This window comes from Hypanus sabinus, chromosome 1 (genome assembly GCF_030144855.1).
Source record: "Hypanus sabinus isolate sHypSab1 chromosome 1, sHypSab1.hap1, whole genome shotgun sequence".
NCBI classification, from domain to species: Eukaryota; Metazoa; Chordata; class Chondrichthyes; order Myliobatiformes; family Dasyatidae; genus Hypanus; species Hypanus sabinus.
In genome coordinates, this window is record NC_082706.1 from 183363021 (window position 1) to 183380122 (window position 17102).

At 39.2% G+C, this 17102-nt stretch overlaps 1 protein-coding gene across 1 annotated transcript in view; it reads right to left on the reverse strand.

The window, feature by feature from the left end:
• Positions 1-14756: 14756 nt before the first annotated feature.
• Positions 14757-17102, reverse strand: part of LOC132401160 (elongin-C) — a 34007-nt gene continuing 31661 nt past the window's right edge. The window contains exons 3-4 of the mRNA XM_059983076.1: positions 16296-16439; positions 14757-15343 (exon numbers count right to left, since the gene is read on the reverse strand). Coding sequence (XP_059839059.1) covers positions 15153-15343; positions 16296-16439 — 335 coding nt within the window. The 3' untranslated portion in view covers positions 14757-15152. The remainder of the gene's footprint in view (positions 15344-16295; positions 16440-17102) is intronic.

Consider the following 17102-nt stretch of genomic DNA (forward strand, 5'->3'; position numbering starts at 1 on the left):
CTACTTGTCACAACAAGGCATCATTCTGGGAGACACTCTTGGTAGAGGCTCACAAACCCAAAGGTACATCGCATTTTATACCCTTAAGGTCAAGGGTAACAGTAGGTGATTCAATACAATTTCAGTAGTTACAATAACATTGTTTACTTCAGTACTTTGGGTTGACAAATGTTTCCTTTGAGATATATAGTGGAAGCACGTTGTACTTGATAAGACACCCCTGAAGGTCCAAACACCTTTCGGGGAAAATGATTAATACAGATATTCTAAAAAACTTTTGACACAGATGACCATGCACCCAAAATTAATTTTGTTGTCTCTGAGTATGCAAATATCATAAGTACACAAACACTTTTGATAATCTATACCAGTGACCATGTTTGCTATGCTAAGTGACAAAATTCATCTGGTTTGCCAACTTGAACATGAGTCACAATGATGCAAATAACAAAGCCACATTGTCTAGTTTGATGCAAGCCAATTAACACAACCCTTTTGTCCTAATATTTGGCTTTTGCATATGCAATCTCTTAAATTTATGAGACAGTTTAACTTCAATTTACTGCTTGCAAGTTACAATAAGAACTGAAGGCTAATTGCAACTGCCCTGAACATTTTACATTTACAGTAAGAACTGAAGACTGGTTCTTGTTTGAATTGTTACCTGCTATATCCACGGAGCTCCAGAACACACCCAGGCATAGATTATACATTCCCCCCTCCCCCCCCACCAATTATTGATCAAACTCTGCATATGAACTAGATGCAGCAGTAATTAACTAAAGAAGCAAACTGGAGGTGGAGGAGGCAGCTTTTGCTACCATCAGAGCAACTGCTGCTGAGGCTGTGGCCAGCAGAGGAACTGAAACAGTATCCTGATAATGAATCTCCATCTCATCTCAGATTCTCCCCTCATTACATGAGCTCTTTATAAACGGTAGCGATGTAAGTGTGCATAATTTGCTGCAACACAACCTTACCCAAAGCCTTCTCCTTTCAAACAGACAGATATGGCTGACTGGGCAGTGAGGTAGGAAATGAGTGGAAGTGAAAGACAATAAAAATGAAACTGCACCATCAGTCACTTTTAACAATAGCCACCACATATCTTAGAAGAGTGCCATGCACTCACATCAACAGTGATAAAATGCTTTGAGAGGTTGGTCATGACTAGACTGAACTCCTGCTTCAGCAAGGATCTGGACCCATTGCAATTTGCCTATCACCACAATAGGTCAACGGCAGACACAATCTCAATAGCTCTCCACACGGCTTGAGACCACCCGGACAACACAAACACCTACATCAGGATGCTGTTCATCAACTATACCTCAGCATTTAATACAATCCTGATTGAGAAGTTGCAGAACCTGGGCCTCTGTACCTCCCTCTGCAATTGGATCCTCGACTTCCTAACCAGAAGACCACAGACTGTATGGTTTGATGTTAACATATCTTCCTCGCTGATGATCAACACTGGCGCACCTCAGCGGTGTGTGCTTAGCCCACTGCTCTACTCTCTGTATACACATGACTTTGTGGCTAGGCATAGCTCAAATACCATCTACAAATTTGCTGATGATACAACCATTGTTGGTAGAATCTCAGATGGTGACGAGAGGGTGTACAGGAGTGCAATATGCCAACTAATGGAGTGGTACTGCAGCAACAACCTGGCACTCAACGTCAGTAAGATGAATGAGCTGACTGTGGACTTCAGGAAGGTTAAGACGAAGGAACACATACCAATCCTCATCGAGGGATCAGAAGTGGAGAGAGTGAGCAGCTTCAAGTTCCTCAGTGTCAAGATCTCTGAGGATCTAACCTGGTCCCAACATATTGACATAGTCATAAAGGCAAGACAGTGGCTATACTTTATTAGGAGTTTGAAGAGATTTGGCATGTCAACAAATACACTCAAAAACTTCTATAGTTGTACCATGGAAAGCATTCTGACAGGCTGCATCACTGTCTGGTTTTGAGGGGCTACTGCACAGGACTTAAAGAAGCTGCAGAAGGTTGTAAATCTAGTCAGCTCCATCTTGGGTACTAGCCTACAAAGTACCCAGGACACCTTTAGGGAGCAGTGATTCAGAAAGGCAGCATCAATTATTAAGGACCTCCAGCACCCAGGGCATGTCCTTTTCTCACTGTTACCATCAGGCAGGAGATACAGAAGCCTGAAGGCACACGCTCAGCGATTCAGGAACAGCTTCTTCCCCCTGTCATCTGATTCCTAAATGACCATTGAAGCTTTGGATACTACCTCACTTTTTAAAACATACAGCATTTACGTTTTTGCATGTTTTTTAAAAAATCTATTAAATATATGTAATTGATTTACTCATTTATTTATTATGGTGTTTTATATTATTTAATATTATTATTTTTCTCTCTCTGCTAGATTATGTATTGCATTGAACTGCTGCTGCTAAGTTAACAAATTACACGTCACATGCCGGTGATAATAAACCTGGTTCTGGTTCTGCTAAAGCTTGTGCTGTGGTGGACCTGGCTAAGGGTTTTGAAGGAGCAAGCAATAGAAAAAAAAACTAGGAATACAAAATATCACAGTTGTAAGAAATTTTATGAAATAATAGAAAATAATGAAAATATTCCTCTTATCAGGCGATATACAATCGGTGGAAATGGAAAACAGAATTCTGAAGAACACACAAGTTAAGAGCAGGACACCAGGCCTCTACAACCTGCTCCACTCTTTAATAAACTCATGGCTGATCTGAGTATAACCTCATCACTGTATTCCCATCTACTTTCACAACCTTGCTTAGCTACCATTGTTTCTAAAATACTCAAAGATTCTGTTTGCAGTACCTTTTGAAGAAGGGATCTCTAAGTCTCAATCCTGTGAGGAATAAAATAAATTAACTTGCCTCTGCCTTAAGTGTGGAACCCTTATCTTTAAACAGAGACCTCTGGTTCAAGGTTCTCTCACAAGATAAAACATCTTCTCCACATCCACCCGATCAAGACCTTCCAGGATCGAAATATTTAAAACAAGTCCTCTCTCATTCTTCTAAACTTTAGCAGATACAAACCTAGCCTACCCAACCTGTCCTCTTAAGACAACCAGGCTATTCCAGTTAAATCTTCTCTGAACTGCATCATTAAGATTCTTCCTGATGCAATATCAATTCTGTATTTCAGATGTGGTCTCGTAAATGCCCTATATAACCAAGGCATACTCTCCCGACTTTTGTACTTAATGCTCCCAACATTCCGTTAGCTCTCCTAATCACTTGTTATTTACAGCATTTTATTGGTCACAGATACAAAACTGTAAATACATACTGGGAAATAAAGAGCACTAAGATTGAAAGAAAAGTTTCAATGAGAATGACCGAAGACCAACAAGTATAATTCTTATCAGCATTCAAGCGAATGCTGGGTCTGCTGGTGTGACAAGTATAAAAGTATATTAGTTGTATATTAGTATACAACTAAGTATAATATACAAGTATATTACTTGTATAACTAGTATAATATATAAGTATATTAGTTGTGGGGACAGGGGTTGGTGCAGGGAGCAAAGATCATTGGTGGAACATAACAGTCATGAGAAGGAAAGAATGTAATCAGAATCAGATTTATCATCGCTGACATATGTATGAAATCTGTTGTTTTGTGGTTGCAGTACCATTGTACATACAAAATAATAAGATAATAATAAGAACAATAAAAATAAATAAGTAGTCCAAAAGAGAGCAAAATAGTGAGGACCATTCAGAAATCTGATGGCAGAAGGGAAGAAGCTTGTGTGTCTGCAGGCTCCTGAACCTCCTCCGTGGTGGTGGTAATGAGTAGAGGACATGTCCTGGGTGGTGAGGGTTCTTAATGATAGATGTTGCCTTCTTGATCCACCTTTTGATAACGTCCTTGATGGTGAGGAGGCGAGAGCACATGATGGAGCTGGCGAATTCTACAATCCTTAACAGCTTTTATTGATCCTGTGCTTTGGACCCTCCATACCTGGTAGCAATGCAACCAGTCAGATAATCTCCATGGTACATCTATAGGAATTTGGTGATATACCAAATCTCCTCAAACTCCTAACAACTCCTAACTCCTAGCTGCTGATCGCTCACTGAGGACTAGTGTGTGCTCTTTTCACTTCCCTTTCCTGAAGTCTACAACCAATCCCTTGGACTTATTGATGTTGGGTGCAAGGCTGTTGTTGTGACACCACTCAACCAGCTAATTTATCTATTTCCTGCACACCACAGGATGAAGCTAGCATCACTTTGGAAGCTGCACTGGTCTCCACCAAGGTGAATGAGATTGTAATTTTAGCTTTAAATGGGTGTCAGGATATCAGCCTGTTATACACCCTGTTATTCAGCTCCATTGACTTCAATCTAAGTGAATATTATAGAGGAGCAACATAGCTGGGTGGAACTCCAATCATAAGACCATAAGACATAAGAGCCGAATTTGGCCAATTGGCCCACCAAGTTTGCTCTGCCATTAAATCATAGTTGATCCTTTTTCCCCTCCTCAACCCCATTAACTGACCTTCTCTCCTTAATCTTTGATGCCATGTCCAGTCAAAAACCTATCAATCTCTGCCTTAAATACACCCAATGACCTGGCCTCCACAGCTGCCTGTGGTAATAAATTCCACAAATTCACCACCCCCTTCCTAACTGTTGGTAATTTTCCTGCAATACCATGGGCTCTTAACTCAGTAAGCAGCCTCATGTGTGGCACCTTGTCAAAGGCCTTCTGAAAGTCCAAATATACAAATCCACTGCATCCCCTTTATCCATCCTACTTGTAATCTCCTCAAAGAATTCCAACAGGTTCATCAGGCAAGATTTTCCTTTAAAGAAACCATGCTGACTTTGTACTATCTCGTCTTGTGTCACCAAGCACGCCATAACCTCATCCTTCACAATTGTCTCCAATATCTTGCCAACTGCTGAGGTCAGGCTAACTGGTCTATAATTTCCTTTCTGCTGCCTTCTTCCTTTCTTGAAGAGTGAAGTGACGTTTGCAATTTTCTGGTCCTTTGGCACCATGCCAGAGTCCAATGATTTTTGAAAGATCATTGCTAATGCCTCCAAAATGTTTACCGTTACCTCTTTCAGAATCCTAGGGTGCAGATCATTTGTATGTATCCTTAGGTCTTCAGCTTTTTGAGCACTTGACACCAGTTTATTGCATGCACCCAAATATGAGTTTCAACCCTGTCTCTTGCGGCACTCTGGAACTGTGCACTGTCATCCCTCTCAGCTCTCCACAGCAGATTGTTGGAGTGTGAACCATATCAGGATTAAAGATTACTCTGATGAAAGATACTAATGTAGCATGTAAATCATTTTCTTTCCTATACAGGCAATCAGTGGCCCACTGTTAACCAGCATTGTTTTATTTCAGATTTCCAACATATAGATTTTTTAAGTCAGCTTATGGATTCCTTTAATATTATCAATGAACAGGAGATAACTTTCAATTTAATAAAAATTGATCAATAAAACTCATATTTCTAAAATAAAAACTTTGCTATTGCAAGCTTTGCACAGAGTTTGCATTCCTTTCCAGTAATCTCTAACCTGCTGACTCCAAAAATGACAATATTTGCATTCAGTGCAGGACTGGTAACTTTTTGTTCATCTTTTCACATGTAAATGAACGGGCACTTCACTGACACAAGAAACAGGAGAACAGGAGCAGCCGTAGGCCATCAGGCTCTTCAAATCTGCTCTATTAGTTTTTAGGATCAAAACTGATCAATACTGGTCTCAACTTGTGCCATTTTTCCTTACCCCTTTATTCCTTGATCCACTGAATATTTTATCCACCTCCACTTTAAATACTTCTAATACTCCAGCTTCCACCACCCACCGGGAAGAGAATTCCTGAGATTTGGCACCCGATACAAGAAAGAATTTCAACAACTAAAACACAGCAAACCAAGCCAAGTTGAGCAGAGAGTGGGGTGGCAGAGGCAGAACCAGAACTGGGATCAAAATCGAGTTTAATATCACAGGCATATAGTGCAAAATTTGCTGCTTTGTGGCAGCAGTACATTACAATACATATTAGCAAAAGAAAAACTAAAAATTACAATAAGAAATATAACTAAAATAGAAATTAAATGAGCAATGCAAAAAGAGAGCAAAGAAAAGAGATAAAGAAATAGTGAATGGGTTCATTTGTCCATTCAGATCTGGTAATGGAGGGGAAGAAACTATTCCCAAAATGTTTTGTGTCTTCAGGCTCCTGTACCTCCTCCTTGATGGTGGCAGCAATGAGAAGAGGAAATGTCATGGGTAATGAGGCTCCTTAATGATGGATGCCACGTTTCTGAGGCATCATCTTTTGAAGGTGTCCTCGAAGCTGGGGAAGCTAGTGCCCATGATGGAGCTGGATGAGTTTACGAGTTTCTACATTGTATCCCTGTCTTGTGCAGTAGCCCCTCTATACCATATGGTGATGCAACCAGTTAGAATGCTCTCCCCAGTAAATCTATAGAAATTTGCGAGAGTCTTTGGCGACTTACTAAGTCTCCTCAAACTCCTAATGAACACTGTTGTGCCTTATTTGTAGGTGCACCAATATGGTGGGCACAGGATATATCTTCAGAGATGTTGGCACCCAGGAACTTCAAACTGCTCTCCTTTTCCACTTCTGATCCCTTGATGAGGACTGGTGTGTGTTCTCCTGACATCGCCTTCCTGAAGCCCACATTCAATACCTTGGTCTTAGTGATTTTGAGTGTGAGGTTGTTGTTGCGACACAACTCAATCAGTTGATCTCACTGCCATGTGCCTTCTCATCACCATCTGAAATTCTGCCAAAGTTAGTTGTGTCATCAGCAAATACATATACATGGTGTTTGAGCTGTGCCTAGCCACACAGTGATGGGTGTAGAGAGCAGACCAGTGGGCTAAGCACACACCCTTGAGGTGTGCCAGTATTGATCGTCAGTGAGGCAGAGATGTTGTTTCAAATGTGGTCTCCCGATGAAATGGTCAAGGATTCAGTTGCAGAGGGAAGTACAGAAGCTCAGGCTCTGGAGATTGTTGATTAGTACTGAGGGTACTACGGTGTTGTACACTGAGCTGTAGTCAATAAACAGCTGCCTGATGCAAATGTAGCTTTTATCCAGGTAAAGCTGAGTGGAGAACCTGCATCCGCTGTGGACATATTGTGGCAAAAGGAAAATTATAGTGGGTCCAGGTCCTTGTTTAGGCAGGAATTGATTCTGGCCTTGACTAACCTCATCAAAGTATTTAATCTCAGCAGATGTGAGTGCCACTTGGCAATAGTTTTGAGACAGCTCACCCTGCTCTTCTTGGGCACTGGTATAATTGTTACCCTATTAAAGCAAATAGAAACCACTGACTTCAGCAATGAGAGATTGAATATGCCATTAAACACTCCTGCAAGTTGGCTGGCACAGGTTTTCAGTGTCATGCCAGGTAAACCATCAGGAACTGATGCCTTGCGAGGGTTCACCCTCATGAAAGATGTTCTGACATCTACCTTCACAGGGTCACCAGCATCTGCAGGGATTCACACCAGTGTAGTTTTATTCTCCCTTTCAAAGCTTGGGAGTCAAGCTTCACAACTATTCATGATGTTAGGTTTCACCTTATGGGAAGCAATGGCCTGCAAACCCTGCCAGAGCTGATGCGTATCTGACTATTTGCTTTTGGTTATAGCTGGACTTCTTGTATGGTACTGGATCACTGCTACAGATCTAGCCTTTAGCAGACTATGAAACTCCTGGTTCATCCATGGCTTTTGGTTTGGGTATCTCAGGTATGCTCTCAAAGGCACACACTCATCCACACAGGTCTTGAAGAAGTAGGTGACGACAGTGGCATAGTCATTCAAATTTGATTATGAATTCCTGAATATTGTCCAGTCCACCAATTCAAAGAAGTCCTGTATGTATTCCTCCATGTTCTTTGTCCATACCTGTTTGGTCCTCACCACTGATGCTGTAGTTCTTAGTCTCTGCCTATATGCCAGAAGTAGAAGTACAGCCAGGTGATCAGTGTGGATATGGGATGGCATGGTAAGCGTTCTTGATTGTGGTGAAACAGTGGTTCCACAGGTGATATGTTGGTGGCAGTTTTCAGAGACTTCAAGCTGGCCTGGTTGAAATCCAGTGCAATGATAGGGAAGGCATCAGAGTACACTCTGATCATGATGCTCAGCTCCTCCAGTGTCTCTCTGACACTGGCCAGAGGTGTAATGTACAATGCTACCAGGATGACAGTGAAAAACTCTCAGCAGATAAAATATACAACAAATGATCAGGTTGGGTGAGCAGGACTGAGACAGAACCATCAAATCTGTGCACCATGATGAATTAATATACTCTACCTCCTCTACCTTTAGAAGACTTGGCTGTCCCGCACTGAATGGTGAAGCCCTCAGGAGGTACAGCTGCATCCAAAAAGGTGGGGTGAACCATGTTTCCTTGAAGCAGAATACACAGCAGTTTCTGATGTCCCTCTGGTACTGCCGTCTTGCTCTAAGGTCTTCAGTTTTATTTTCCAGAGACTGTACTTTGTCCAGCAGGATAGTAGGGATAGTAGTCAGGAAAGAAAGTAATAGAAGAGAGAAGCAAGCAGTAATATTAGCTTAATAGTGCTGATTATTAAATTTCAAAATATAATTAATTTGATAATATAACCCAACCATTTTCATGCCTGTCTTATTTGATGTAATATATCTGGTCAGAAGATGTGTTTCAATATATTACAAAATATTTAACAGTAACAATTTCCTCTCTCCAAGACAATAGAAAAATAAAACAAGCTTTTACAATTTCTCAACTTTTCATTTCACAGCTCCCTTTAACATAGCAATCCAACACAGTTCACAAAAACACGAAACACCTAGCTGTCTGAGATGTTGGAATGACTGACCAAATGCCTGGAAAATGCGAGTTTTTAAGGAGTGTAATTGAAAAAAGTTTAAGGGGTGGAGATGGAGAGATGTGATTATTCTGCCATTGGAGGCAGTACAAATCAGATTCACTCAATTAATTCTGGGCATGAGAGAGCTGACCTAGCATGAATTGGGAATGTTGGATCTTTACTTTTTGAAGTTTAGAATGAAGGTTGATCTTACTGAAACATAAGGTAATCAGGATAGACCCAAAAATGTTCCCACTAGCAGGAATGCCTCAAACAAGGAGATATAATTGCAAGAAGATAGTAATTTAAAACTGAGGTGCTAAGAGATTTCTCCTGACAGAGGGTAGTGAATCTATGGAATTCGCAGCCCTGAAGAGTTGTGGAAGCTAGAACATTTAAAGTATTAAAAGATGAGGTAGTTTTTGAAATTTTGTTTGAAAGTTTGAAAAATGTCTGTAACTTTCTTGGATTTAAAAAAAAATTAAAGATCTGGGAATTGACAGCTTTGGAAAAGTGTAAAGGAGTTAGGGCTTCAGGAATACCACCATACTGAATGTATAAAAATCTCCCTCCCTCCCATTATACATTCAATGTATAAAATTTAGATTTGTCTAAAAGGTTGTCTACCAACAGAAAGTGACTGATTAAATTCATCGCTATTAAGAATTTGTAGAATTCCAGAAAGCAACAGCAGAGATAAGGAGATAGAAATACCAAAGACAGACAGACAAACCTTGGAGTAATGAGTGATGAGCGAATTACTGCAAGTCAAGATGCAGTAGAACTTTAGATGACATAATGAAAAATGAAGATGATCAAGCATTAGAATAACTTAAGCTAGAGTCTTTAGTTTTCCTGTTAACCATTTCTATTACAGCCAAATATAGTCACTAGCACCATTAAAAAATATTAAATTCAATCCTTAGTTCTTGGGAGAAACGAAGGCTGAGGTCTTCTGGTGGAGATTTTATGCAGTAAACATCTTTTGCTTAAACTTAACTTCATTTGTGGCCTAAGATTCCATGCTAGCTGTTCAGAAATTTTATAAAATAGCATTTTATCTTTGAACTTACTTGAGTTCATCAACTAACCATTACAATAGTAAACATGTGAAAATGCTAAGATGAAATCTTACTACTAGGCCTTCCAAGGGGCTGACTGCATTGCCAGAATGGCTTTAACAGCCAGCAATTCCTTGATACTGGCTGACCAGCTCTCGAGATCAACACAGATATCAAATATTGTGTCTTTTTTCATTGAAGCATTCAAAAAAAACCTTCAGAACCATTAGAAATATTTCAGGATTTTTTAAAAAAAGAATTAAAACACTAACTCAGTTAAAATAATTTAAAAGATTTAAACAGAGTAACAACAAAAGGTGTTATTACTCTTCCCTGATTTAGTTCCATGGATTTTCTGTCCTTGTGCCATCTGATTTAGCAGGCACATAATCTGAGGAACCTATTTCTGCTCCACTCAATTCAACGGGGAGTGTACAGTACTGGCTCAGTGCATGTGTCCAGAGGTTCGCCGTTCTCCTGTGTGGAAGGCTTCAGTTCAGGCTAAGCTCATGAGCCAAGCTTCGTTCTAGTGTCAAAGAGTTCCTTTTCCATTTAGCTGTGCTGTAAGAAATGTTACAGTGGCGTGCAAAAGTTTGGGCACCCCTGGTCAAAATTTCTGTTACTATGAATAGCTAAGCGAGTAAAAGATGACTTGATTTCCAAAAGACATAAAGTTAAAGATGACACATTTAATATTTTAAGCAAGATTACTTTTTTATTTCCATCTTTTACAGTTTCAAAATTACAAAAAAGGAAAAGGGCCCAAAGCAAAAGTTTGGGCACCCTGCATGGTCAGTACTTAGTAACACCCCCTTTGGCAAGTATTACAGCTTGTAAAAGTTTTCTGTAGCCAGCTAAGTCTTTCAATTCCTGTTTGGGGGATTTTTGCCAATTCTTCCTTGCAAAAGGCTTCTAGTTCTGTGAGATTCTTGGGTTGTCTTGCATGCACTGCTCTTTGGAGGTTTATCCACAGATTTTCGATGATGTTTAGGTCGGGGGACTGTGAGGGCCATGGCAAAACCTCCAGCTTCTGCCTCTTGAGGTGGATTTTGAGGTGTGTTTAGGATCATTATCCTGTTGTAGAAGCCATCCTCTTTTCATCTTCAGCTTTTTTACAGATGGTGTGATGTTTGCTTCCAGAATTTGCTGGAATTTAATTGAATTAATTCTTCCTTCTACCAGTGAAATGTTCCCTGTGCCATGGTTGCAACACAAGCCCAAAATATGATCGATCCACACCCCCCCCCCCCCCCGTGCTTAACAGTTGGAGAGGTGTTCTTTTCATGAAATTCTGCACCCTTTTTTCTCCAAACATACCTTTGCTCATTGTGGCCAAGAATTTCTATTTTAACTTCATCAGTCCACAGGACTTGTTTCCAAAATGCATCAGGCTTGTTTAGATAGCACAAAGAACACTGCAGATGCTGTGGTCAAATCAACACATACAAACAAGCTGGATGAACTCAGCAGGTCGGGCAGCATCCGTTGACCACTAATTTCAATGGAAGCTGCCTGACCTGCTGAGTTCATCCAGCTTGTTTGTACATGTAGACTTGTTTAGATGATCCTTTGCAAACTTTTGACACAGAATTTTGTGGTGAGGAAGCAGGAAAGGTTTTTTTCTAATGACTCTTCCATTAAGGTCATATTTGTGCAGGTATCGCTGCACAGTAGAACAGTGCACCACCACTCCAGAGTCTGCTAAATCTTCCTGAAGGTCTTTTGCAGTCAAGTGGGGATTCTGATTTGCCTTTCTAGCAATCCTATGAGCAGTTCTCTCGGGAAGTTTTCTTGGTCTTCCAGACCTCAACTTGACCTCTACCATTCCCGTTAACTGACATTTCTTAATTACATTAGGAACTGATGAAACAGCTCCTTGAAAACGCTTCGCTATCTTCTTATAGCCTTTTGCTTTGTGGGCATCATTTATTTTAATTTTCCGAGGGCTGGGCAGCTGCTTAGAGGAGTCCATGGCTGCTGATTGTTGGGACAAGGTTTGAGAAGTCAGGGTATTTATTAAGCTTTGAAATTTGCATAATCTGGCCTTTCCTAACGATGGTTGTGAACAAACCAAAGCCCTAACAAGCTAGTTAAGGTCTGAGACCTTGGTAGAAGTTATCTGAGAGCTCAAATCTCTTGGGAGTGCCCAAACTTTTGCATGGTGCTCCTTTCCTTTTTTCACTCTAACATTGTACAAAATAAAAATAATACACTAATCTTGCTTAAAATGTTGAAAAGAATGTTTCATCTTTAACTTTATGACTTTTGAGATCAGTTCAGCTCCTACTCACTTAACTATTCACAGTAACAGATATTTTGATCAGGGATGCCCAAACTTTTGCATGCCATTTTTAAAAGGTAAACAGCATATTGAAAAGATCCTGTGCTGGTCAAATTTGAAAACTGAGAAGATTCAATTGAGTGTGTGTCTGATATTTCTAATGTTAGGCTTTCATTCAGATTCTTGCTGTGTCCTCCAATAAATCAGTTAGTCCTATTAAATGTTGCATGTGTAGTAGTTTTCCCTCCATTTGGGACTGGTGCAACTAACTGATGTTCCTACATAAAGCTTTATTTAGTTTATGCAGACATACGTTTCAATTCAAATAACTATTTGCTACAAACCTTCATACATAAATTATTGATTTCATCCACAAAAACCAAGGGCTTGGAAAGCCACATCCAGAATAAAAGATCTGGTTGTCCCTTCAGAGAAAATATATGATAAAAAAGAGCTGCAATCAGCAATGTGGAAATTTGTTTATGGCCTGTCCTCAAAAATAGAGGAAAAGTTAAATTCAACTAATTATTGTTAATTCATTTTCCTCTCAATGATCAGCAATGTGATAGAATATATCATCAACAGTGTTGTCAAGTGACATTTACAAATAACCTATCACCACTGTTTGGGTTTCACCAGGACTACTCAACTTGAGATTTCATCATAGTCTTTGTCCAAACATTGATCTGAAAGATGAATCCAAAAGTCATGTGACAGTGTGACTTTCCATAATATCAAGGTAGGAGTGAACAAGGTGTAGAATCAACAAGTTCAAATAAAACTTAATTCAAGGCATATCAAGAAGAAAACACTCTAATTGTCATAGTAACCCACAGGTAGATATTATTGTGGTTGTTTAAGTGTTCTGACACAACTTTCCAGATCCGTGGCCCCTATCTTAAAGGACAAGGGCAACTGATCCATGGGAACAGCACCACCTATATGTGCTCTTGAAGTTGTAAACCATTCTGATTTCAAAATATATCATTATTCCTTTAATGTCATTGGGTCCAAATCCTGGAACATTGTATTACATTGTATAAGTAACTTCCACAGAAGGACAGCAACAATTCAAGATGGTGCCTCAATATCAACTATTCAAGGGGATTTAAGCATGGGGAATAAATACTTGTCAATGACTCCCATTCTAAAATGCAAATAAATATATCTTTTGTACCAGTTTGGGGGGGGAGGCAGGGTGGAGATACGTCTCTACCAAAGGCAATCCTTCCCTCCACTAGCCTGTAGGTCATCTTGGGCAATGTGTAGCACTTGCTTAGCCCCCCACTCCCCAATCAGTGTCACGCAAAGCAATGGGAGCAGGAGGTGGATAGTCATATGAGCAGCTGCGCATATCACGAGTCTTGGTTAAGCGAGCACAGATGCCAGGCAAATAGTCTCTGAACGCAATGACAAAGGACTTCTGTAGAAAACAAAGACCATGATCATCAGATCATACAACACGGCACATAACAAATGAGAGCCAGAAAGGAGGAGTTTTCCTCTTCTTGGCATCTATTCACAGCTCAGTTGCATGTATGATACTGCTAATAGAGTAAAAACAGGTACATTCCATTCTGTATGACTAATGTTCAAGTTGTAAACAAAAGCTAACCACAAGTCCATTAAAAAAAACTACATGATACTATCAGCAGTAATGGACAAATACATCAAGAGATCCTGCTTTCTTCCACAATTCCACCTCCCCCCAACCAAATAAAGTCTGTGGTTGGTTAAATATTTATTTTTCCCAAAATGAAACCAAAGCATTTCTGATAATTTTTGCATTTAACTTTGAGCACGCTTTCCCTTTGTGGAAAACTTAGATTTTTGGTGAAATATTTTGCTATCTACATGGAGAAATGAAAATTCAAGATAAATGCAGTTAATAGCACATTTCATACGAAGTACGAGGGGTGATTGATAAGTTTGTGGCCTAAGGTAGGAGGAGTTAATTTTAGAAAACCTAGCACATTTATTTTTCAACATAGTCCCCTCCTACATTTACACACTTAGAGGAGCTTACCGATCCCTTCTTTGTAGAAGTCGGCGTCTTGAACCTCCAGAAGTGGTCCACACGCAAGGGTGATTGATAAGTTTGTGGCCTAAAGTAGGAGATGCTATACAGCTCTTGTTACATGCACGAACAGTTCGACTCTTTGAGTGAAAATGCAGACAGTTTGAAGTTAATAACTCATTTTCTTCTACCTTGGGCCACAAACTCATCAATCACTCTACTCTGAAGGTCCAAGACACCGACTTCTACAAAGAAGGATCTGTATGTTTCACGACTGCTGGACTAAGTATGTAAATATAGGAAAAATAAATGTGCTAGATTTTCTAAAATTGACTCCTTCTACCTTAGGCCACAAACTTATCAGTCACCCATCGTATAAAGATATACATAAAATAAACCTGTTGCATTGTCAACCTACAAGAAAACTGAGATTTTGTTCATGATAGAAGTCTCATGTTGTAGTGCAGCACAAACAAAGTTACATACTAGTACAATATGGCTACCGTTTTTAAAGACAATTTATTACGTCAATCCGACAGGGGTACCGGATAGAAATTCAGCTGAAGTTTGTACCAACATCATAACAGAAAATTGTGTATATTTGGGGCTACAATTGTTCATTTTTCTTGAAAAATGGAGGAAGCTGAAAACCATCTGCACACCAATATGGAACATCATGAGACAGGAGAAAACAAATAATTCATGTCATGTACAAGAAGCTAAAGAAACCTTTACTTTATGCTTGAAAAAAAATACATCTCCATTAAAAGAAAAGATTTTGGTGTGAGCTATCAGACATAAATGCAACACCATTTTAAAGTCACTTATTAATTCTGCAAGTAGTTAAATACAGAAGTTTAACACCTCACATTGGATTATAAGTTACATTTTATTTTCTAACAATCTAAGAAGTTTGCAGCCATCAGCAATTCCAGTGCAATCTCTGGGGCAATTGGAAATTCAGGAATCTCTGTAGAACTGTTGGTGTAGCGAACCTTGTAGGTAAAATACATGCATACTTTTGATAGCACATGGGATGGAATCTCACGAAAATTTACTTCATTTGTTTCATTTTCAGCAAACTGACCTGAAAAATTAAAAAAAAATTCAAAATAGTGTGTTAAATTAATTCTCAATAGCTTAGTACTGTGGATATTCTTTATTTTTTAAAAAAAACTATAAAGACTTGTTAATTTCAAAACCCGTATAAATTTCAGTTATACCAACAAATTAAGAAGGATGCATGTTTCTACTGTTGTCAAATACATCATTAAAACAAGCTAGCAATAAAATAAAAATCTGCCTTCCCACTCTGTTGCTTTGGCAGCAACCTGTTCTGTGCTTTGTCCTTCTTATGGAGGTGGGAGTGTGAACAACCCTAAAGGCAACCCCAAGACAGAAAGGTAAGTTAACTTGGTTATCCTTTCAGACAGCTACAATTGAGAACTCTGCCAGAATACCTGCCTAGCAACTTCACCATAATGTTGCTTTAACCACTCCCTGACTTTCAGCTGTATTCTGACAGTAAAGGGGTACTTTCATTCTACAGCAAAACCTCAATATTTAATTTTAGTGGTAGATTTATAAATGATAAGTTACAATCCAAATACTAAATTGAAGTTTAACCTAGGCTTTAAAACCCATACTTTAAATTTTGTTTAACTTTGCAAAATTGCATTGTAAAATCATTGCATTTCAGCAAAAATAAATTTATCTGGAATCCCCATCTTACAATTTTTTTCCCTCTAAATTTAAGGTAGTTTCATTGCTGAAAGATTACCCTTAAGAAAAATTTTGTCCTGAAAATATTTCTGTAAAGCTTAGTGTTTCCAACTATAGCAGAAATTGCTCAAATGTTGTGATATTCTTGGAACCTGTCTTATGAATAAAAGTAGTTTATTTAATAACACTGGGGAATTATATAGTCTCCTATTCCACAGGAGGGAATAAGGAGTAACTGAAAATAAAGTGGCTGAAGGGATTGCACCTCCCAAATGTATAAGATCCAGCTACGATCCAGATCCAGATCATTAACTTACCAGGGCCACTCAACATAGCTTTAATAGTGCCAGATGTCAATGCATGTTCTCTTTTCACAATAAATTCATGACCATCAGATGAAATTAACTTCACATACATAGCATCTGGGCCTTCGCAGCCTCCATAAGTTCTCTCTTCACCATCTGTAAGATGTTAAAATAATAACAGCTTAAAGATTCCATGGTTCATTTAATTAAATCAATTTAAATCCACTAAAATTCAGATTTGAAATGTTTAACACTGTAAGAATGAATCCACTAGTATTGTTTTCCCAATTTCTATTTTGTGAGACAGAGGCTACTACAAAGCAGATACAACTGAGTCATAGAACACTACAGCTCAAAAACAGGCCCTAAGGCCCATCTAGTCTGTGCCAAACTATTTATCTGCTGGATCATAGCCCTCCATTCCACTCCCATTCACGTGCCTATCCACATCCACCACTCCCACTGGTGGCTTGTTCCAATCTCATCACCCACATTTTCCTTTTAAACATTTCACTTTTTACCTTTAACCCATGACCTCTAGTTCCAGTATCCCCCAATCTCTATGGAAAAAGCCAGTTTATATTTACCCTATCAGAATTTTGTCATATCTCTGTCAAATTTCCTCTCATTATTCTACACTCCAGGGAAATTGACATCTTTCTTGCAGGTAAGTACCAAAACTACCTCACAAGCGTCTTATACACTTCAACATAACAACCCAACTCCTATACTCAGTATTTTGATTTATGAAAGTTTTCTTTATAACCCTATCTACCAGTGACACCACTTTCAAGAACCTATGGATGTGTCCCCATATCT